The sequence below is a fragment of the Abramis brama genome (genome assembly GCF_963993115.1).
Source record: "Abramis brama genome assembly, chromosome: 18".
Lineage (NCBI taxonomy): Eukaryota > Metazoa > Chordata > Actinopteri > Cypriniformes > Leuciscidae > Abramis > Abramis brama.
Genome location: NC_139980.1, coordinates 28,777,821 through 28,800,482, shown reverse-complemented (window position 1 = coordinate 28,800,482; position 22,662 = coordinate 28,777,821). Strand labels below are relative to the sequence as shown.

The following is a 22,662-nucleotide window of genomic DNA, read 5'->3' as shown; positions in this document are numbered from 1 at the left end:
CGTACCACTGCGGAGTAGCCCAGAACCTGCTTGACTCGTCATAGACATAAACAAGTAGTTCCGGCAACAATGTTCTTCTGCAAGAAGCATTCAGTTCTGTTTATTAAAGGGTTAGTTCACCCAAAAATGAAAATTCTGTCAGTAATTACTCACCCTCATGTTGTTCCAACCGCGTAAGACCTTCGTTCATCTTCGGAACACAAATTAAGATATTTTTGATGAAATCTGAGTGCTGGATTACTTCTCCATAGGCTGCTAGGTGACCGAAACTTGCTGGCCCAGAAAAGTTATTAAAGAGATCGTTAATATAGTCCAAGTGACTACAGTGGCTTAATCTTAAGTATATCAAGCGACGAGAATACTTTTTGTGCGCAAAAACAAACAAAAATAACGACTTTATTCCACTATTCATTTCCTTCTCTCTGGGCCTCGTAGTGTTTTTGCGCTGCGCGTCTGTGTTGCACGTCAACACGCATCACACACATGACCAGCGTCGGCCAATAGTGAGCCTACGTGGTGACGTTTAACACAGACGCGCAGCGCAAAAACACTACGTGAACCAACTAGAGGCCCAGAGAGAAGGAAATGAATAGTGGAATAAAGTCGTTATTTTTGTTTGTTTTTGCACACAAAAAGTATTCTCGTCGCTTGATATACTTAAGATTGAGCCACTGTAGTCACTTGGACTATATTAACGATCTCTTTAATAACTTTTCTGGGCCAGCAAGTTTCGGTCACCTAGCAGCCTATGGAGAAGTGATCCAGCACTCAGATTTCATCAAAAATATCTTAATTTGTGTTCCGAAGATGAACGAAGGTCTTACGCGGTTGGAACAACATGAGGGTGAGTAATTACTGACAGAATTTTGGGTGAACTAACCCTTTAACCGCTAGAGCGCCAAAAGTTACAGACTGCAGCTTTAACTATATTAACTGCACGTAACTGTATAAACTGAATTTTTGAGAAAACAAAACCAGACAAATTTTTTATTGATATTTACAAAAAAAAAAAAAAAGCATTTACATTTAAACACAAAAAAAGGTATATATGTATATATAAATGATATATACTTGTATTACACACAACAAAGTCTCTTGCTGCATCAGTTCCAGTCAGCGTCTAGATCTTCATCATCTATGACAGACGAGCTGAACAGTGAAAAACCTTTAAGGAGTCCTGCGGATCCTCCGGAGCTCAACTCAAAACATCTCCTCTTCTTTGAAGCATTCTCTCTGAATTCTTCCTGTCTGTCGGAGGGTTCTGTCCTCGTGTTGCCCGTCTGCAGTGCGCTGCTCTTCACATCTGTGGTTATATTTGTCCTGATCTGTGTGCTTGTGATCTCCTGGTCTTTAAAAACTGTGCTTGTTGCCACTTTGTTTGTACTGTCATTTATGGCTTCTTGTGGCTCCGGTGGAGCAGGGATTGTTTCATCTCCAGTCTTTTCCTCAGCTAAGCCCGTAAAAGAGAATCTGGAAAGTTTGTCCAGAGTGGAGCTGGCCACCTTAGTCTTTGGGTGGTCTGTCTTTGGTAAGGATTGTGGGTGTTTATTAGTGTTACCATTATTCTCACCTGGAGAGAGGCTGTTCAGTCTCGGCAGCAGCTGCTGTTGATGTTCAGTGTCCTCAAACGTCCCTTTTTGAGCTGTGCTCTCATCATTCAAGACCTCTGAGGAAACGTCCTTGTTTTTATTGCGAGTTCCCAGTCGGCGCATGTTATTAGCTCTGCTGCCCTCTGCTGGAGGAAGTGAGCTCGACTGGTTCCTCTCGGCCTGTTTATCTCTCATCTGAGGTGCGCTAGGTTTCGCCCCCTCTTGCACCGCCACTTTGGCATTTGTGTTAGAGTTTACAACCGACTGATCGGCATGACACATTCTCTCTCTCGGCTTGAATGTGAAGTTTGTGAGTCTCCTGCGTAAATCCTCTCCACTCTCGGGTCTGAAATCAGCCTCCTGGTCTATGTCAGGAAGACTGATGGCTGTGTTTTTCCTTTTTGAGGGTTTCTTCCCTGTCATGGGTGTACTCTGGGAGAACACATCATCATCAGTTCCTCCTAAAACTGTTTCTTCGTTCAGCAGGAGGGCCGCTTTCATCTCTTTCAGTCGTTTGCCTCTGAGCTTTTTGGAGCCCCTTTCCACTACAGCTTCAACTGTGGATTTATCCTCATCCTTCTCCCACGCAGAACCCTTGCAGCGGTTGGAACGGCTGTTGCTAGGCAACACTGCACGGCGTAGTGTGGTCGTAGTGTTCTGTGTGGAGGTGTGAATGATGGAGCCGGTACCAGTCGGGCTGGATAAGGAGTGGAACCAGTCCAGGTCAGCGTCTGAATTAGTGGTCACATCACGGTTACCGTGATTGTCTGAGTTAGTGGTCACATCACGGTTACCGTGATTGTCTGAGTTAGTGGTCACATCAAGGTTACCGTGATTGTCTGAGTTAGTGGTCACATCACGGTTACCGTGATTCTCAACAGCTGCACGCTCAATGGTGAGGTCACTACGTGGTTCGTCACCTTTAGGGGAGTCCGGTCTTCTGCTCTGTAGCCTACAAGAACATAAAAGCCTTTATTGCTTTAATTTTGTCTGAGCTATGAATAAATAGAATTCATATTTTCTCATCTTATCATTTTAGTATAGAATGAGTAAAGCTGTTTGTTGTCAGGATGATAAAAAGTTTCACAAGTGTTTGTTGTGTGAAATTTTTAGGTTGCTCTGCCTCAGCGGTCTAACAGCATTTGTCAATGTCAAAATGATCGAGATGGCCAATCAAATCAAATAAGGCGGGTCTTTCTGTCACTGTCACAACGCAACGAGAGTTCACGGAAAGATGTAAGTATAAGACAACTGTTTTACGATATAAATGTTCAGTGACCGGCAGTAATAGCCTATCTAGTGATGCAAACTACTCTTTTTATTAAATTTCGCCATTTTGATTTGAAAATATTCACTTCTGCCGGTAGGACACATACTAAATGAATTTGAGGCCTACTATTTAAACGTATAAATATAATTAAAAGCAAATAATTTATGTAATATAATACATTTACCATTTAACTGATTCATATCACTAATGAAATATTAAATAAAATAAATAAAAAATAATGCTAATGAAATTAAATGAAGTATTTAGTAAATGATTTACTACATAAGTAATATATGTTTTATTTAATATTTTGATATAATCACATAAGCATTTATGCAATGCTAATTTAAAATCACAATTTCATTTATTCATACTGATAATTAAATTTCATCAATTTAATATTTGAGAAAAAAAAACATAACCAGCAATGAAATTAAACTTGCAATTAAATACTATTTTGAAGGAAGTCTCTTATGCTCACAAAGGCTGTGTTTATTTGATCAAAATACAGTAAAAACAGTAATATTGTGAACTATTATTACAATTAAAATGTACTGTTTTCTATTTGAATATCATTTAAAATGTAATTTATTCTTGAAGTTTCAGCAGCCTTTAGTCCAGTCCCACATGATCCTTCAGAAATCTTATTAATATTTTAATATAAAATATTTTTTTAGTTAATATTTTTGTGAAAACAATAATGTTATGTTAACAAAAATGTTAACAACTTGCCAGTCCATATCAGAACCTGCCAAACTCTGGAATGCTTTAAATCATTGTTAAAAACTCATTATTTTTCTTTGGCTTTTCTTTCGAGTTAGGGCTGTTAATTTCCTGGTAATTTTAATTTTAGTTTTATTTTAATTTTCACTATACCTCGTATACTGTATATTACACATGTTTTATTGTTGTATAAATGTATGAGCAGTAATTTGTTGTTGTTTTAACCTGTGAAGCACCTTGGTCAACCATGGTTGTTTTTAAGTGTGCTATATATAAATAAATTGATTGATTGATTGATTGATTGAATAATGCATTTTAGGATTCTTCGCTCAAAGTTCAAATTAACAGCATTTTTTTTAACTGTAATTTTTTTTATCAAACTTAATACATCCTCGCTGAAAAAAAGCACAGATTAATTTCTTTAAAAAAAACTAACTTTTGAATGGTAGTGTGTGTATGTATGATTCACTTTACCTCGAGAGTCTTAGCAGTTCTTTGTGTAAAATCTCAGTCAATCCCAGCCTCTCGAGCACAACCTCACACTGTGTTTTATACTGTTCACAGGGATTGTCAGGAAAAGATGTGTGTAGAGCATTCACATTTCCAAGTAGAGCGCCTCCCTGAGGTAAAGAAAAAAAATGCTTATTCACTACTCAAAAATGTAATATAGCTTCAGGAATATAGAGTAGCATCAGCATTGCTAATAAAAGTACCTGCATGGAGCACTCCATAACAGACACCACAACAACAGCGTCCTCTACTGTCACCGTCTCTCTGAACATCAACCTGGCATGAGCTGAAACACACAGAGATACAGTCAGATACGTTTTTGAATATGGCTTCTAGCAAATAACAACTTATTGTGGAAAAGCAGAGGGAAGAAGATCAGATAATATGCTAGATGTTAGCATCTGACCTTCAGCTAGGCGGCTGAGACTCTCCAGCATGCGGATGGTTGTCCTCGCAGCATTTCGACTGTCACTCTGTCTCTGAAGCTGATAGTAACGGCTCAGGATGGCGTTTGCTTCCTGTGTTATGCTAGGTTTAAGAGTCTTGATCAGGCAGAAATAGGCCCTCATCTTCTCCATACTCCATAAACATGAAGACTCACTTGGAGCTCCTGTGGGGAAATCACGAAGGAAGAGAGTTGAGATAAAGAGAGAGATGTTAAGATGAATATTTTATAAATATGCAACAAATATGCAAGGCTTCACCATTAACTTCTACTGAGTATCAAAGAGATTCTAAGCCAAATGAGGGGTGATCCAGCCCTTGAGGGAACAGGCTTTCCTATCAAAGTGGCATCACTTGAGAAAATAACGAAGACCGAACAAGCAACAAATCCCACAAGAGAGGCACGAACCAGCAATCGGGCTGGATGGGGGTGTGTTTGATCCAATAACACTTTAGATGATGCTTTACAAACTGCATTTTCTTGTATGCCATGTAAACAAAAACATGTAAAATACAGAGTTAAAAATGTAAAAGGTACCAAGTTAAAAATGTGTAAAAAAACAAAACAAAAAAAACATTTCGTAAGATGGGTCTTGAAATGCGAAGGCATTTATATATAAAGACCCACTTTTACTGTGAAAACTTTTAATATTATAAATGTGTCAAATATAACATTTATAATTTGATTTATATTATGAATTAAATTAAATGTATTATTTAAAATCAAATCAAATGTATAATTTTATATTTACTTCATAAATATATTATTATTATTAAAAATAATCATATACTATATATATATATATATATATATATATATATATATATATAAATATAAAGTATATAAATATAAGTTACCAATTTTTTAAATATTAATTTAAAAATATGTCAATCCAAATATATACTTAAGTCTAAAATAAATATACAAACCTAAATAAATAAAATATACATTTTTAATATATAGGTATAAATCGGAATATTCAGTTATAGGTCTGAATATATATATGTACATCCTAATATGTAGTTGTAACTATATATTTGGATTTTTTAACTTTCTTTATATTCAGGATAAATAAATATATATTGAGATTTCATATAATTATTTCCAGTTTGTCCCTTCATATTATTATAACATAACATAACATAACATAACATAACATAACATAACATAACATAACATAACATAACATAACATAACATTAATATTATACTAGTCTGATATTACAAAACAAAGCTCTTCTCTGGGACAGACCTTTGTTCTGTAGGATGAAGGAGGAGATTATTTTGTCCCATTCTGGATTTTTAGTGTCCAGCAGAACCAGCACAAGGTCAAAGCGGCTCAGGAGGGGGCTCGCGAGAGCCACGTTCACGGAAACCGACACATTAGGGTCATAATGCCCCTTTGGGTTAGTAGCTGCCAGGATGGTGGTCCTTGTGTCCAGTTTGCACACCATTCTACAAAAGAGGAAAGTGGGAGATTTAATGTGATGCTCACATGCTTTTGGATAATAAAAATACAAGAAATGTATCTGTGAAAATTCGTATTCCCCCTCTAGACTCATGCGTGTGACATTATTTCCTCCCCCAACACTCACCCAGCTTTAGCCACACTGATGGTTTGTTGCTCCATGGCCTCATGGATGCTGGTGCGGTCGTGCTCTTTGATGCTGTTGAACTCATCGATGCAGCACAGACCTCCATCAGAGAGAACGAGCGCTCCTGCCTCCAGGTGCCACTCTCCTGAGTCCTTGACAGCCGCCACCGTCAGACCTGACCAGCATTTCACAATCATGCAAACAATGACGCAACAGCACTACTTGCTTACTGCACATATTTAAATATTGCCTAGTATTTTTCTAAATAAAAAAATACAGAGTATGTGTATACAGCAATGTAGCAAACTTTGTTGCAAACAAATGTGCAACAATATTTAACTTCATAGGAGGTGGGTGAGAAAATGTACCCATCAAACACTGCAAACCACTTCAGTACTATACAAAGTTCGGCTCTGGCATTTTTTTGTTTGTGTGTTTAATTCATCTCAGGAGTGTTACAAGTCAACTATGTAACAGTAACAGTAAAGAAACCAAATCATATTTATCTTTATATTAAACACCTATTTATCACTTATTTTATTATCACTTATCACAAATTTTAGAGGTTCTGACTATGAAATATGAATTAAACAATTAATATTTTTTACATATACACTTTTTTAAATGATTTTGAAAGAAGTCTAAGTTGAAAATGTATACTTTTTTAAAATAAATTTTAAATAATTGTTTTCTTTCAAAATATACTTTAAAACATTTATTATTATCAATGTTGAAAACAGTTGTTGTGCTTAATATTTTGTGGAATGTTTTATAGGATTCTTTGATGAATAAAATGTGGAAATATACATATATAGAATATATATAAATTTCTTCACAAAAGTATATTATGTTACATTTAAAACCACTAATCTGTGCATATCAAGATGTTGCAGGGAGAACTAATGAATTTGGTCAGGTGAAGTGAACTTCTGCTTCCTTTTCTCAGTGATTCTCCTGCACAATTTGAATATATATACAGAAATTGTGCATACTGTGCACAGTAGAAATACCACATGCTTCAAAAAATAGTGAAGTACTTCAAAAAGTGAAGTATATATACAATTATGCTATTAAAAACACCCCCCAGTGTGATTGCTTATTCCAAATGTCACTGAGATAGATGGTAATGTGAGGTTCAGAAGAACGTGTGGAACCTGCATTAGTAGATCCGATTCCTGCAGTGAGCACGGAGCGCGGTGTAATCTTAGCAGCGTACTTCAGAAACTGTGACTTCCCAGTGCCTGGATCGCCCACGAGCAACAGATGAGACTCTCCTACCCAGAGCGCATAGTCTGAGTCAGAGCTATTCAGATTTATTCACAAGAGTAATACACTTTTCAAGCACACAAATGTCAGACTGTCCATTATGTGGAGTGTGAACACATACCTCTCACCTTAGTTCCAGACGCATCTATTCTCTGTACCCCACCTGCCAAAACCATAGCAACAGCCAGCTTGACGACGTACATGCCGAACACCTGAGGGCATAGACTCATCAAGATCTCATTCCTGCCTTCAGAATGTCAAGAGAGAGAGAGAATGAGAAAGAGAGATTATGATTCATAAAACCACAATGAATCCCATGAGCTGTCCCACATTATGAGTGGTTGCTAGGGTTTTCTGGGAGGTTGCTATGGTGCTCTGAGCAGTTGCTTGGGTGTTGCTGAGGGGGTTGTTAGGGTGTTCTAGGTGTATGCTTAGGTTATCTGAGCAGTTTCTAATCCATTACCAGGTAGTTCCCTACTCCCCCTCCAAACCTATTCTAACATACACCTCGTGAAAATCATACATCTGTATGGAAGCTTGTTTCCATCACAGAATAAACAATATTTTTACATACATATTTCATATTGAAGAATCCGAAGAAAAAGTATTTTTTCCCTCAGAATTAGACTTTATAACTCTCAATTGCGAGTTTATATCACAATTCTAGGAAAAGAAGTCAGAATTGCGAGATATAAACTCGCAAATTGTGAGAAAAAAGTCAAAATTGCGAGTTTATATCTCGCAATTATGAGCTAAAAAGTCGCAATTATCTTTTAAATTGTTTTATTCCATGGAGGAAACAAGCTTACATACATTTGACTGTGTAGAAAAGTAATAAACCACTTTTCCTCAAAAAGCCACATGGTTTGAAGTATCATTCATGTGCGCAGCAGCACAAACTAAACAGTATGAGTTACATGCCAACATTTAATACTTTCAGTCAGAGATTTGTTCAAATCCCTGATCCAATAACCCTATGAGCAATAGTAGCCTAATAGTGTTGTGCCTCAGCAAACACCACTGGAAACAGATTACAACACTGTTTCATGGTCCTCATCAACTCAACTTCCTCTACAAGGACTGTAATTGAGTTTGGATAGCAATAAGAAAAAGAGAGGAATCTTTTAAATGCCGAGGGGACATGGTATTGAAAATGCCGTACTGCTTATTTGTACTACTAGACTGAGTTTCCCAGATTCGATATTGAAAGAGACACCAACTGTGTACCGGCAATGGGGTCATGTTTGTGACTGTCCCAGAATTCTTCAAATTCCTTCTGAATGTCTTCCAGCACCAGTGCTGTGGTGGACTGCTCATTATTGACCTCGATATAGTTTGCTTTCAGCACAATCTCCACATCACAGCGGCAATCCTGAAACATCGGCTTCCAGCGCTGACACACAACCCCGTACACTGTGATGTCATCGCCTGCGAGAAACACATGACAGCATCATGAGGGAAACAGACACATGATGTTGCCCTGAGGGATGTTACTATTATTATATCAGTAGAAAAAAGTAAAAATAAACAGCAAGCAAACACAGTGTTTAAAAAATGAACAGCATGAACTGTCCAGTATAATATGATGTTAAAAAGGCATTATATATAAGTTGTATAGGAAAAAATGTTCTCCATTAGTTTTATTGTTATTGCACTAAAGCACATAACTGAAAACAACAGAAAGTTTCATTCTGAATTAATTCGTAAGAAAATCTAATAAAGCCAGTCATGTACACTGTATTACCGGTGAGCAGGACTGAGCAAAGATCTCATTCCTGCACTGTCAAGTTGTAAAAGCCAGTAAATACATGAAATAAACTACGGACTGGACTCTATTTCCACCAATACTCTGCATTTACCTGATTTGCAACTGTCCACAAGATCATCCTCCAGGATAATAAGCATGGATCGAGGGATACTGCCCACCGACAGTTTCTGTACCTGTTAGTGAAGGAGTGCTGGTCAGGACATTTACAGATTTTGAATATGTAGAAATAAACACAAATTATTTTTTCTTAGATGGGTAAATGTGTTTACCTCACATCTACATTTATGCATATTTTATTTATGCATATTTAATTTTAATTACATTTTTTTTCTTTTTTTTCTTCAACTTAAAAAAAGAAAAAAAGAAAAGTTTGAATCCCTGGAGCTGCATATCAAGACACTTTTATTCTGTCATTTGGCTGCAAAAGACTAGGAACATAGTGTCCAAGTCGTATGGACTACTTTTACGATACCTAAAATGTCATTTTAGAGCTCGGGTAATATGAAAAATAGATTTTTCATTTTTGTGTGAACTATTTCTTCAGCAGCAGGTTGCTCCAGGGTGACTGTCCCTGAATAAAGCACATCCCTGGTGCCTCACCTGCTCTTGGATTTTGATCTCCTGGTAGTCTTTGCAGGCGGCTGGAGGGGCGTCACTCCCTGACAGGCAGGTGAGTTTGAAAGAATTACATCCATCCTCATTGGGGCAGCTGGTGGGTGGGGCAAAGGTGTAAAACTGCTCGAAAGAAGCCTGCACGGAGAACACGTGCCTGCATTTATTGCACATGTAGTCTCTCTCATACTCCAGCACTTTGGTCACACTGGTGCGGATGACTGTGCCTGTGACGGACAGGAAGTGGCCCACATCTCTAGCTTTAGGAATGTGATCTCTGGTCAGCTCGGGACACATAGGTAAACCTGCATATGTGTAGTAAATCAGTTATTAGGAGAGAAAGATATATGTATATTCAGTTGGTGACAGTTTACATTATTGGGTGGACTATTTCTCTTGAAGGAATAAGCAAGCATTATATAAAGCACTAGGTGTCAGTGTTATTCCACGACAGTCTTTTAGGGCTCCCGTTTCAGCAGTTATGGTCTCCAACTGCTAGATGGCACTGCATATTCATTAATGAAAAGTTCAAAAGCGGAGTTACAGTCTCTTGCACATTCTTGCATGATAAATCAACTCGGAGCACATTCAATATTTGAATATGGCCTGGCCCAGCATGGTTGCATGATCATAGAAAAACATAAAAGAAAGAAGAATCAAATGTCAAAGTTACTTAGGCAATAAACTTGCATTCATTTTTTCTCTCTCCCCTCTAACCACAGATACAGACAGTAGAAGCTGCAGAGAAAATGGGTTTGAGTAAAGTGTGTTTATTCGGATGAGTCACGTCTGCAGGGCTACAGATGAAGAGCGTGTAATTACAGGTGACGGCAATCATCTCCTACAGGACGTGAGAGAAAAGCACTTGGCTTCGCCACAATGCAATACAATCCATCCCACATACCTCAGGGATCAAACACAAACCTCCCTTCTCTGCCTACACGTCATCTAAAACAATCTTCATACTCTTCCTGTGTATGTCATTCTGCAGTTTTTAGATAAGCAGATTACGGCTGGCAGAAATACTGAATATTCATGATATATTCGTGATCATGGTTTTGATTAAAATATGCACCTTTGTGAAAATGTAAATTATTTGAATGATTTTGACCATTAGATTTTCTAAACAGACTGTCATCAGACATTTACATGAATCAGTTCAAACTGCACAAACGTCAATGAATTGATTCAACGATTCACTCACATAATCACAAAAAAATGTTCAAAGGCTCCCACTTTTCATGTATTACAAATTTTCATTATATGTAGGTAAAATAATTTTTAACTACATATTAATTTTTTTATTTTTTTTCTTCACAAAAACATTTAGCAGCACAACTGTTTTCAACATTGATAATAATAATAAATGTTTCTGGAGCAGCAAATCATCATATCAGAATGATTTCTGAAGGATCATGTGACACTGAAGACTGTAGTAATGATACTAAAATTTTTACTTTGCCAACATAGAAATAAATTATATTTTAAATATATGCAAATAGAAAAAAAGTTATAATAAATATTTCACAATATTACCGTTTTTACTAAGTTTTTGACCAAATAAATGCAGCCTTGGTGGGCAAAAGAGACAACTTTCAAAAACATTTTAAATATCTTACTAATGTATATATATACTGTATATTGTCCAGCCTGACCTTCTTTATGATACAGGCACATCATCACACATCTTCAGGAAGAAAACAGACATGTCACCCCCCCCAGGACTGCAGAGACACCACCTGGATACACAATTTTTCTCTCTAATGACCTTCACCAAAGCATGAAAGCATTCAGACACATGACGTGGTTGTTCATCGTGATATGGCCAACGGTCTATGTGCTTTTTATGGCTGTGTGTCCTATTTTCAGACCCCCTTTCATATTCACAGCACGCTGGATCTATGAGTGGAGTCTGCACTCAGGCTATTTATAACTCTCCCATTGTCCACAAAACAGGATAAAACATCCAGGGAACAGGAAAGGTCAGTCAGCTGATTATTGCTGACACACTCCCTACAGCAGTCTTCTTGACTGAATCCATCTTCAGATAACAATTACACTGGTTTAAATGAGTGCTGCTCATCCATACGAAAGCCCATGACACAATGTAAGGGCGTTGCTATGTGATTGCAAGGTGTTTTGAATAGTTTTTAGTGAACTGCTATGTGGTTGCTTACTAGCTCAAGTCAAAACAGCCCACCTAAAATCTCTATGTTCGCGACTGTGCAGCTTTCACTCACAAAAATAAATGTTTTATAAATTTACGGTAGGAAATTTACAAGATATCTTCATGGAACTTGAGCTTTACTTAATATCCTAATGATTTTTGGCATAGCCAACAATACATTGTATGGGTCAAAATTTTTCTTTTAGATTGCCTAAATATACCTGTGCTACTTGTGCCTGGTTTTGTGATCCAGGGTCACATATGACTTACGTACCCCCATACCCAAAGCAATAATGAGATTATTGCACAGATTTAGTCCACCAAGCAGTGCTATTTTAGTATTAATATATATATATATATATATATATATATATATATATATATATATATATATATATATATACTGTATATACACTATATATATATATATATATATAAATAATTTTAGTAATTATTATATCCTATATTTTAATATTATTTATAGATTTTACTAATATTTTAGTCCCAGACTAAAATGCATGTTTGAGCTGTTTTAACTGAAAGCAACTTTTAACTTTCTTCAGTGCCATTGTTTTGTCTCAAGATGCACACCAGTATTTTTGTTTTCTAAGGCATGTTTATAAAAGCTATTAAATGTCATAATTAAACTGAGGTCTAATCCTGGCTTAATCTAAGCCCTGTTTGAAAACCAGGCCATAAAGTTTTAATTTCCATTAAGTAATGTTAGTGTTTCAACTTCAGTTAGTTGCCAAGTCTTACATCTAATATATTTTATTTCAGCTTTATTTCAATGACCAAAAAATGATTTAATAGTTTTACTTTCAGTTAATAATAACTCTGCTGCCAATTATCAGTTAGATCACCAGCTGCACTGAAATGTTTCCCCAACAAGTCACACAATTTGAGGAATCATTGATGCCTACACCACATACCAAGCAAATACTGACAGAATTTTCCCGAACTATTCCTTTGAAGCCTCATTCAGCTGTTCTTTTCTCAGAAAGCCTGTGTCTGTCCGACCTCTCACATGACACATCCTCCCTGTCCTCAGATCCGGATCAATACCCTTCCTGCAGAGCCGTTGCTCATCTTGTAGTTACATCATGCAGTGTTTGCGCTCACACCTGACCACCTTCTAAAAGCTTCATCTGATCTCTCTCCAGCTCCTGCACACCGCGAGCCAACATAACGAGACTGTTGTTACAGAGAAGAATACATCAGCATATCGTGCAGGTTATATGACACTAGATCAGAGGAAGCGACCATGATAACAGATAACAGTTCACGGCAGGACAAATGAGCTGTCTGCCACGGTGTGCTGGGGTCTAATTGCCTGTAGTGGGAAACAGCCTCTGTGTTGCATTGACAAACTAATAGGCTGCAAGCATTCAAGAGCAAATGAAGCAGACAGTTGGAGGCACTCTGCGGCTTTATAGCAGCAGATCTACCAGTTCCACAAAGACAACAGTCAGCCATATACAAGCCACTTATGATCACTGGGAGGTACATGTCATACTGGAAATAGAGGAATTGTTTACTGCTGTGCACAAACAGGCCTAATAGATGCATTTGTTAGAGCTGTAACATTTATAGCATATCCTATGGAGTATACAGTACATAGAGTACATTATTGTCAGGCCAAACACACTTTAGTACCTCCTATCATAAGTGGATAGATAAGTTGGAAACACCTGAGAACAATTGTCATTAATAAATCAATGCCAAACATTCATGCTTAACTGATCTCTCTTTCTCACTCTCTCCCTGAAATGAAATATAAAATATGAATTGAAAACATTTTTATGTTGAAAACATAAATATTAACATGAATATACATCATTCATATTTATTGATATTATATCATATTATTATTAATAATATTTGTTTTGAGAATACTTAATGAAAAATATGGATCAAGCTTTACATGTACGAGATTAGTTGAGATTAAAAATGAATATACAGATAAAAAAATATTCACTTAAATTCTATGTATTAATTATTACATAATAATAATAATAATAATATTATATATATATATATATATATATATAAAAGTAATATAACATTTTTATATATATTATATATATATATATATATATATATATATATATATATATATTTAATAATGATCAAATAATAATGCATACATTTTTTTATATAAGGTAATAATTATATACAATACAAGTCAATCCTTACTGTACAGGTAAAACAAGATTAGTTAAGATTATAAATAAATATACAGAGAAAAACATTATTTACTTAAATTCTAAATAACTAATGTTTTATAAATAACTAAAAATTAAATAAAAAATATTTTAATATAATATACAACATTATGTATCAATTATTTCATTATAATAATATGTTACATAAGGTATTATATATAAATGTATGTAATAACGTTTTGAACATAATGAAAGATATGATTCAAGCTTTATTGTACAGGTAAAATGAGAATAGTTGAGATTAGAAATCACTTTACTTACAATTAAAACAAACAAATATAATACATTCATAAAATTGAATACAATTATTTGTTATAGTCAGTGTAAAGCGTTAATGATTATTGTCCTATTATTATTTATCCTTTTATTTATTGATTTGTACACATAATATTTTTTCTTATATTTTTCCCTGAACTAATCAAAGGTGAATAAAGGTGGAATGTGCAATTTCTGCACCACTAGCTTTGCCAAACAAAAACACCAAAATAAAGCTATTTTCCCAACAGTTTTCTAAAACACTCCTCAAAACTCATGTAATTGGGTGTTGCGTCAGGCTAATGTATAAAATCCTCGTTGTTGAGCCCTGATACAGGTGTCAGTGTAAAAGAGTGGATGTTCTCACACTTGCTTACCTGATATACGAACATGTAGATTGTGTTTGAGGTTGAAACTCCCCTGCGGTGAGGAAGAAGTTTGAGATATGGTCTGGGCCACTCTGTGCAGGGCATTGTCAAATATAGGCAGGACCTGGCTGGGGAACGCATTGAAACACTCTCCAACCTCCATATTGTACTCGAATAAGGTCATAGCATTCACTACAACAGGATAGTGAGTATCTTCACTGGCCTCCTGGAAGATCTGTAGGACGTCATTCTTGTGGTGCTCCATCACGTAAGTCTCAAACACCAGTCCTATCAAGGACACCTGATCCGGACTGAGCATCATGAACCGGATCACTTAGACAAAGTATTCTGGAAGAGAGCAGCGGATGATGGGTCTGTCTGTATATAACTTACTACAGTTCATCTTTACAAACCCTTTCACACTCGTGTATCATGGTAGCTGATAAGTATACACATTTAGGAAAATTTTTGACAACAATTTAAGTGTTTGATTCACTGTTTTCAAACAGTTTTTGACCAATTAATTTCCTTAACCTTTCAAGTCATTTTTGATCACTTAAGACAATTACTTAAAAAAGTATTTTTAAGAAATTAAAAAAAATATATACAGTACCAGTCAAAAGTTTGGAAACATTACTATTTTTAATGTTTTTGAAAGAAGTCTCTTATGCTCATCAAGCCTGCAGTTAAAAAAAAAAACAAAAAACAAAAAAACAGTAATATTATGAAATATTATTACAATTTAAAATAATGGTTCTCTTTTTTAATTTATTTTAAAATGTAATTTATTTTTGTGATGCAAAGCTGAATTTTCATCAGCAAGTACTCCAGTCTTTGGTGTCTTATGATCCTTCAGAAATCATTCTAATATGATGATACTCAGTTATTATCAATGATGGAAACAGTTGTGCTGTTTAATATATTTTTTTGGAATACTTTTTTCAGGATTCATTGATGAGTAAAACGTTAACAGCATTTATTCATAAAAACAGCATTTATTCAAAATAAAAACATTTCTAACAATATAAATCGTTACCATCACCTTTTATCAATTTAACGCATCCTTGTTGAATTAAAGTACTAATTTCTTTAAAAAAAAATAGTTATTGTTCCCAAACTTTTGAACGGTAGTGTATATTGTTACAAAAGATTTCTATTCTAAATAAATACAGTTCTTTTTAACTTTTTATTCATCAAATAATCCTGAAAAAAGTATCTCAGGTTATAAAAAAATATTAAGCAGCACAACTGTTTCCAACATTGATCATAAATCAGCATATTAGAATGATTTCTGAAGGATCATAAGACACCAAAGACTGGAGTACTTGCTGATGAAAATTCAGCTTTGCATCACAAAAATAAATTACATTTTAAAGTATATTAAAAAAGAAAACCATTATTTTAAATTGTAATAATATTTCATAATATTACTGTTTTTTTGTTTTTTTTAACTGCAGGCTTGATGAGCATAAGAGACTTCTTTCAAAAACATTAAAAATAGTAATGTTTCCAAACTTTTGACTGGTACTGTATATATATATATTTTTTTTTGATTTCAGACTAATTTGCTTAGGAATCACAAATCTGTAAATCAGTTTTACTGATTCACTGAAAGAAAAGGAAAAAAGAAAAAGATTTTCTAGAAAATAACTAGAAAAATAGTGACTAGAAATTTCTATGACAAAAAGTAGCCTATCCTTAATATTTCCAGGATTTTCATGATGATGATGAATGGCCAATATTATATAATTATCAATTGATCTGTAGTTCAGAATAATGCAAAAGTATGAATTAAATGTTGCACAATATTTTCCATATTAATTTACATTATATTTTATTACTTTTTTACTACATATACATGTATGTGACTGCGTGTGCATACACACACACACACACACACACACACACACACACACACACACACATATATATATATATATATATATATATATATACATATACATAACTTACATACATACACACACACATTTTACACGTTATAACAAATTCCATATAAAATATGTATTATTTTGTTTCTTTTTATTTCATATTTTAAAAAATGACGTTATTTTTAACATATTTTTAACAAATATGTATATATTTGAATATACATTGCTCTGTTGAGTACTATTTTCATACAAATATAAAGGTTTCATGCAGTTTCTTAATTAATTTGAGGTCTTAAAATTGCATTAATAAAAGTGTACAGTTAACTATAAACTGTATAAACTATAGGCTGTTACTGCCTGACATGTAGTATTAGTTCAGAATACCATGCATTTAACAAACATTCAAACCATTTCCGTTGTCCTTATTGCTCTCTTGAGCAAACTTCTACAAACAATTGAAAACTACAAGAATAATAATAACTATTAATATTTAATTGCTTACATTGCTGTATTTGACATACCTTGGTGGACGAGCAGAAGTTATGTGCATTAACAACATTCACACACATGGGTGTTTCTTCCTGTCTGTCCGTGTTTTCAGATTTGGCGGTTTATTCTTCGTCTTTCTGGATTGTAGGGGAGCACGTACAAATAAACTATGAATTTTAGCACAAGACAGTTCATTCTAATCCCGTTATAATACTGTAAAAGTAGTTTACCATTCATATGCTTTGGGGTTTTTTATGTCTATATTGGCGCTGATAAATTATATGGTATGTAATAAATAATTAACCCCCCATTTTTGGACTTGGTATAAACCAGTAAACGCAAAACGGATGTCGATGACGTTGTCGCAGCTCCCTCTGACCGCCAGTATAAAAGTCCCTTTAGTTTTATGGAAATTACGCTGATAATGGACTTTTAATCGATTTTTGTGTCTTTTATTTATTTAAAATATCTTAAGGGAAAATGTATTAAATTATATTCGAAATAAATTTAGAAAGTTATACATAATGTACACTATTTAAATTAATTAAATGGAATTATAAATGTATAACAAAAATAATAATTATGTATTTAAATTATTACATTACATTTTAATGCAACAAACTCATTAAATAAAAAGAAAAAATCTTATTATGCTTGTAAATTACAAGAACATTTAATTTTATTGAAAATTAACAGCAAGAAAGTAGCACTTTTGGATTCTCTTAGGTCCCATTCTGCACTTGAACACTTTTTTATAATTAAAAATAAATTAAAGCTACACATAAACTTACCTCTCATCTCCGATTATTGATTCATCGTTGCAAGGGTAACTGTTATATCAAGAAAAAGCCAAATGACAATAAAAGTGTTTATTGTTTCTTCTTTCAGGGCAATATGTGTTGATGTATATGAAAATACAGGCATTTTAAATCATATGTTCTTTGCTTTTGGTTCCTTGAATGGTAAAAGTTCACTCACATAACAGACACACTTTATTAAATGTCACAATAATTATTTATTCTTACGCATACACCAGTAATATAAATATAAAATATGCATTTATTTTAAAATTAGTGAGACATCATTATATCTGTGTTGAGACATCCATACAAACAGTTTAATCCTACCAAAATTGATAATGCAACTGTAACAAAGTCAGTACGGTGGCATTCTAAAATTAGATACAGAGGAGACAATACTGTTTTTTTCTCTCTTTTAACAAATAGTAATTAGCAGCGTATGCACCACTCTATAGAAACTGCGGTAAATGAAATGTCAGACATACCTATTATCACTGTAAAAACAAGAAACCCATTCACAGTGGGGAGAAAAAAAAGAACAAATGAAAGGATGTGTCGTTAAATAATGTATTACTTTTTTGTCTTTTTTGTTTGGTTTGGTCGACATGCTCTTTAATTGCAAAAGTCAGAAGGAGAAGTACTGAGCGAACCATTCTTGTCTCTGGGGGTCTGGAGAGGTTACGGGTGATTCTTCTCCTTCAGGAGGGCTGAGGACAAAACAAACAGAGAGAGACAGAGATAGAGACAAAGAAACAGAAAGAAAGACAGTCAGAGACATGGAGAGAATCACAAAACCACTGTAAACTGCAGTCTGAGTTTCAGTACCGATAGCATAGCAACCATTGGATTGTTGTGTGTTCGTGTGTTTTTAATGTACGTACGTGTGAGTGCGTGTGTATTTTTTTTATGACATCACAGGAACCGAGTGACATCGATAGGCCATTGCACTTGCAAAATAACTACTGGATTTATATGATGTATCATGTAAATACCATGGTTATGAATATGGTAATCATTCATTAACAAATTACTATGGTATCACTACTAAAAAAAGAACACATATATTATTTGTTAAAGAGTTTATAAAATATTTCACAATTATTGTATTTTTGATCCAAAAAAATATTTTATATTATTTTTTGAGTAGATAAAAAGTTTATTGAACAAATTCTCTGCAAAATCTTCCCAGGAAGCTAAAAAAATAAATAAAATCAATATCTGTCTGTTGTGTGCGTCACACTTCACCTTCCGGAACAGAACCCGCTTTCAATCCTGATTAATTCAGCCCTGCAGGTCAATGTTTAAGGATAATCTTTTTTCTTTCTCGCTCACAACTCTGCTCTTTAAAAGTATAAACACACCTTTAGTCAGAAGAAAGAGTTCCTCTAAGCTGAAAGGTTTCTTTCTGTGCTTGAAATGCTGACTGACTGATGTCTGGGCTTCTAACACTGACTCAGAAAGTTTTCGAGTTTCACGTCTGGAAGTCTGGAGATTCAGAGGTCCTGTTTACACCTGGTATTAAGATGCGTTTTGGTCGATAGGATCACAAGTAGACAAGGGAGACAAATTCCAGTTTACACCGGGTATTAAAACGCGTCTCTTTTGTCCACTTTCAACCACTTCTATCTTTCGATCTAATGGACAAAATAAGTTCAAGCAAAGAGAAGAAGGTAAGAGAGATGGTTGGAGCTCTTCAAACTGAATTGTCTGTCTGTCTGTCCATCCATCCATCCATCCATCCATCCATCCATCCATCCATCCATCCATCCTTTTTTTATTGGGAATTACAGCAACATGGATTTATTTTAACTTTATTTGAACGTTTATTTGAAGGAGATTCAAATAAACGTTCAAATAAAGTTAAAATAAATCCACGTTCAAATTAGAATTGTTATTTTGCATCCTGCAACTCAAAAATTCAGGAACTAAACTGTAACAAAAAGATCAAAAACTGTGCCAGTTGACTTCTGTAAAATCTGTAAAAGTCAGCCAATCAGATTGAAGCTTGACATTTTGAAACATTGATGCATCTGACGTTTCATGATCTAATGCAGAGACTACGGACGAATAAACACGGCATTTATTACTCTAACGTGAAAGTAGTTTGAAAAGTTGAGTCAGCCTCCAGACAAAAATAAAAATCCACAGTATTTTCACACACATTAATTCAGAGTTTCGATCAGTGCTGATATCTTCAGTCAACCTGATCTTGTGTATTCGAACTTCTGAATCTTTGGTATTGTTGGCTTGAAATCTAATCTCTATTCTTTCATATCTTCATTAAAATCAATGTGCTTTGGTCCCTTAAGCCTGATCTGCAGCAAACTCAATTTAACACTCAATTGAGCATTTGCATCAGCCTGTTCAGCACTAATGTAACTTCTACCTGCACTGAGACACACACTCATGAAAGTTAAACACCTTCAAAGCAGCGCTCCTGAAACAGAGTCATTTAACTCATTTAGAAGGAGGTATGCATATTGGCATCTATGCAAAATTATTGTTATTTTAAATTATTATTATAACGCATTCTGATGGCTGTGCACACAGCATTCTTGCACTATTTTTTAACCAACTGTTTTTTTTGCTACACATCCGTAATTGACCATTGTGATGCATCTAGCATTTTTTTTTCTTTTTTTTTCTCATGCCTTGAAAATAAAAAGTTTTAACAACCCAAATGAAATCGCCGTTGACATATTTCCTACTAAACAGGAAGTTTGGATAGGACATAATCAAAATTATTATCCAGTAACACTTTACAATAAGGATTCATTAGTTAACATTAGCTACAGTACTTGAACAAGACTTCTACAGCACTTATTAATCGAAGTTAATATTAATTGTAACATTTACTCATTATTACAATCAAAAGTTTTGTTAACATTAGTTAAAGCACAGTGAACTAACTAACTGTATTCTTATTAACTAATATTAACAAAGATTAATTTGCTCATTATTAGTTCATGTTAGTTAATACATTAAAGGGTTAGTTCACCCAAAAAAATTAAATTCTGTCATTTATTACTCACCCTCATGTCGTTCCAAACCCGTAAGACCTTCGTTCATCTTCGGAACACAAATGAAGATATTTTTGATGAAATCCGATGAATTCATGTGAACAGCGTCAGCCAATTCTGAGCAGGCTGAGAAAAGCTCAGAGAAAGCTCTCGGATTTCATCAAACATATCTTCATTTGTGTTCTGAAGATGAATGACGGTCTTACAGGTTTGGAACGACATGAGGGTGAGCAATTACTGACAGAATTTTCATTTTTGGGTGAACTAGCCCTTTAACTAATGTTAACGAATGAGACCGAGTGTTACCGATTATCCCTAAAAAAGAAAAACATTCTTACTCTAGAGAGCAATTGACAGGAAAATGTGCAAAAAATAATTATATTCTTTTCTTAATTTTCTCATTTTATAATGTGCATATCTGCTAAAATATAATTTTGCTAACTTTTAGAGTGCATTAGCATGTAAATGGCCTCAAATCAAACACATTTTGACTAAAAGCTTCAAAACTCAAGCATCAAATAAAAAAATATAGCACTTTTAAAACATTAGTTTATGTAAACATGAGCTAGATGGACACCTTTGACCACTGTGATGCATCTAGTTATTTATCTCTTTGCATTTTTAAAAACCCCATTGAAATTGGCATTGATGTATTTCCTATTAGAACATGACTTTGGATAGGATTTATAAAAAAAAAAAAAAAAAACGAATGTCCATTTTTTTATCAAATTTTTTAAATAATAACCCAATTATCATTCTAGAGAGCATTCGACTGGACAAAAATCAATATTTTTTTCTCTATTTTCCCAGACGGTACAGTTTAAATGTGCATATCTACTAAAAGTGAATCTTGTCAACTTCAGGAGTACATTAGCATATAAATGGCCTTAATGCGAGAACATATCGACTAAAAGCCACAAAACTCAAGTGTCAAATTACAAATACACTTTAAAAATGTTGTCTTGAGACCAAAGCTCAAGTGCAAGCATTCAGTGTGAATGGCCCCTAAATCACAATACTCAAAAAGGCAACAAAGTTCTGATTATGAGAAAAGACCCCACTTGAATCTTAAAAAATGACTCTAGTACAGTTGCTAAGTGGACCAAATATCACCCAGACATGAACTGAACCGGACAGACTGTGAGAGCCATATGAGTGTCACATGACAAAACAGGACAACCCCGCACAAGTCTACCTTGCTGCGTCACTTGCACCTCATTTACATTCACACCAGCATGCAAGGAAGAACACGCAATGGTGCTTCAGATGAGACAGTGACTCAGCAAAACATGCATGACACGACCACCGCTTACAACATGCCAACTGCAAAAGCAGAGCCATAGGCAAAGGTTTATTGTAGAAAAAATAAAGAGTAGGAATATTATAATTAAAGAGTATATAAAGCCCCAAAACAGTGTAATTTACATGTTCACACAGATGCAATCCATTCTCTCCCATGTAATGTGGTCTCCAAGGACAGTAAAAGACAGTTACATAACAGATGAGTATAACTTCCAACACAAACAGAAAACACAACACAGAGACAGACACCAACTCCCAGCATGCACTGCGACAGTGGGGACACATGCTCCCATTTGCATTCCAATGCCATTTCCAAAGCTCATGTATGGGACTTCAGAAAGTAACATTATGCATTCATGTACATCAATGT

At 34.7% G+C, this 22,662-nt stretch overlaps 2 protein-coding genes across 6 annotated transcripts in view; both read right to left on the bottom strand.

Moving 5' to 3' along the window:
• Positions 1-973: 973 nt before the first annotated feature.
• mcm9 (minichromosome maintenance 9 homologous recombination repair factor) lies at positions 974-17,395 on the bottom strand. 2 transcript variants are annotated; one of them, XM_084091996.1, is made up of 13 exons: positions 17,184-17,395; positions 14,802-15,140; positions 9,766-10,082; positions 9,257-9,338; positions 8,625-8,825; positions 7,519-7,644; positions 7,286-7,405; positions 6,132-6,306; positions 5,789-5,991; positions 4,499-4,702; positions 4,296-4,378; positions 4,057-4,202; positions 974-2,541 (listed from the first exon to the last, which is right to left on the bottom strand). In XM_084091996.1, the coding sequence occupies exons 2-13, from the start codon at positions 15,112-15,114 to the stop codon at positions 1,104-1,106; spliced, it is 3,408 nt and encodes a 1,135-aa protein (XP_083948122.1). In that variant the 5' UTR covers positions 15,115-15,140; positions 17,184-17,395; the 3' UTR covers positions 974-1,103. The 2 variants fall into 2 exon arrangements, with proteins under 2 accessions (XP_083948122.1, XP_083948121.1); XM_084091995.1 differs by having other exon boundaries at positions 17,203-17,395.
• Positions 17,396-18,024: 629 nt separating this feature from the next.
• Positions 18,025-22,662, bottom strand: part of LOC311068221 (protein FAM184A-like) — a 122,480-nt gene continuing 117,842 nt past the window's right edge. For 3 of the 4 annotated variants that reach the window (XM_084090539.1, XM_084090538.1, XM_084090540.1), the window contains one exon: positions 18,025-18,677. In XM_084090539.1, the coding sequence (XP_083946665.1) occupies positions 18,669-18,677 (9 nt within the window). In that variant the 3' untranslated portion in view covers positions 18,025-18,668. The remainder of the gene's footprint in view (positions 18,678-22,662) is intronic. The other variant, XM_084090537.1, reaches the window with a different exon arrangement.